This window comes from Rhinoraja longicauda, chromosome 36 (assembly GCF_053455715.1).
Source record: "Rhinoraja longicauda isolate Sanriku21f chromosome 36, sRhiLon1.1, whole genome shotgun sequence".
Taxonomy (NCBI): domain Eukaryota; kingdom Metazoa; phylum Chordata; class Chondrichthyes; order Rajiformes; family Arhynchobatidae; genus Rhinoraja; species Rhinoraja longicauda.
Genome location: NC_135988.1, coordinates 17,381,235 through 17,382,596, shown reverse-complemented (window position 1 = coordinate 17,382,596; position 1,362 = coordinate 17,381,235). Strand labels below are relative to the sequence as shown.

At 70.9% G+C, this 1,362-nt stretch overlaps 1 protein-coding gene across 1 annotated transcript in view; it reads right to left on the bottom strand.

The window, feature by feature from the left end:
- Positions 1 to 1,183, bottom strand: part of LOC144610420 (tumor necrosis factor receptor superfamily member 10B-like) — a 28,618-nt gene extending 27,435 nt beyond the window's left edge. The window contains exon 1 of the mRNA XM_078429077.1: positions 1,077 to 1,183. Coding sequence (XP_078285203.1) covers positions 1,077 to 1,103 — 27 coding nt within the window. The 5' untranslated portion in view covers positions 1,104 to 1,183. The remainder of the gene's footprint in view (positions 1 to 1,076) is intronic.
- Between the last annotated feature and the right edge of the window lie 179 nt (positions 1,184 to 1,362).

Below are 1,362 nucleotides of genomic sequence, written 5' to 3'. Positions count from 1 at the left end.
AGAGGGGGGGGTCGGGAGAGAGGGGGGTCGGGAGAGAGGGGGGGTCGGGAGGGTCAGGGTTAAGATGGGGTGGGGTTTCGCGGAGGGCGGACATTGAGTGAATGGGCGATGATGCAACTGGCGGCGCTGCCGCGGGGAAATGGTCAAAGATCAGAGGAGCCGGTGGGAGACATCAGTGTAGAGGGGGGGAGGGGGGGAGGGGGGGAGGGGGGGAGGAGGGGGGGAGGGGGGGAGGGGGGGGGAGGGGGGGAGGGGGGGAGGGGGGAGGGGGAGAGAGGGGGGGAGGGGGGGAGGGGGAGAGAGGGGGGAGGGGGGGAGGGGAGAGAGGGGGGGAGGGGGAGAGAGGGGGGGAGGGGGAGAGAGGGAGGGAGGGGGGGGAGGGGGAGGGAGGGGGGGGAGGGGGAGAGAGGGAGAGAGGGGGGGGAGAGAGGGAGAGAGGGGGGGGAGAGAGGAGGGGGGGAGAGAGAGGGGGGGAGAGAGAGGGGGGGGAGAGAGAGGGGGGGGAGAGGGAGGGGGGGGAGAGGGGGGGAGGGAGGGGGGGGGAGGGAGAGAGGGGGGGGAGGGAGAGGGGGGGGAGGGAGAGAGGGGGAGAGAGAGGGGGGGAGAGAGAGGGGGGGAGAGGAGGGGGGGGAGAGAGAGGGGGGGGAGAGAGAGGGGGGGGAGAGAGGGGGGGAGAGAGAGGGGGGGAGAGAGGAGAGAGAGGGGGGGAGGAGGGGGAGGGGGGAGAGAGAGAGGGGGAGGGGGGGAGGGGGAGAGAGAGGGGGGAGAGAGAGGGGGGGAGGGGAGAGAGAGAGGGGGGGAGGGGGGAGAGAGAGGGGAGGAGGGGGAGAGAGAGGGGGGGAGGGGGGAGAGGGAAGAGTTGAGGGGGGAGAGGGGGAGTAGAGGGGGGGGGTAGGGGGGGGTGTAGTGAGGGGAGTAGAGGGGGGGGGTAGTGAGGGGAGTAGAGGGGGGGGGTAGGGGGGGGGTAGAGGGGGGGGTGTAGTGAGGGGAGTATAGTGAGGGGAGGAGAGGGGGGGGGTGTAGTGAGGGGAGTAGAGGGGGGGGGTGTAGTGAGGGGAGCCGCGGGCGGGACTGACCGGTCTCTCTCTGTCTCTGGACGTCATCGCCGCCTCCCCGGGAACTTTCTCCAACTCCAGTTAAAGTTTGTCCAAGTTTGTCAGCGGCGCCCGGCCGGCCCGGCCCGGCCCGGGGTTGGGGGGTTTTTGGGGGTAGTGGGGGTTGGAAGCCCCGGGAGCAGCTGTCGGGGGGGGGGGGGTTCAAGCAAAACGGGAGAGGGGGTAAAAGGTAAAATAAAAACTTTTCAGACGGAGCGGAGACGCGCGGCCGCTTTCACCGGTAACTTCGGGCTCACAGAGAGGAGAG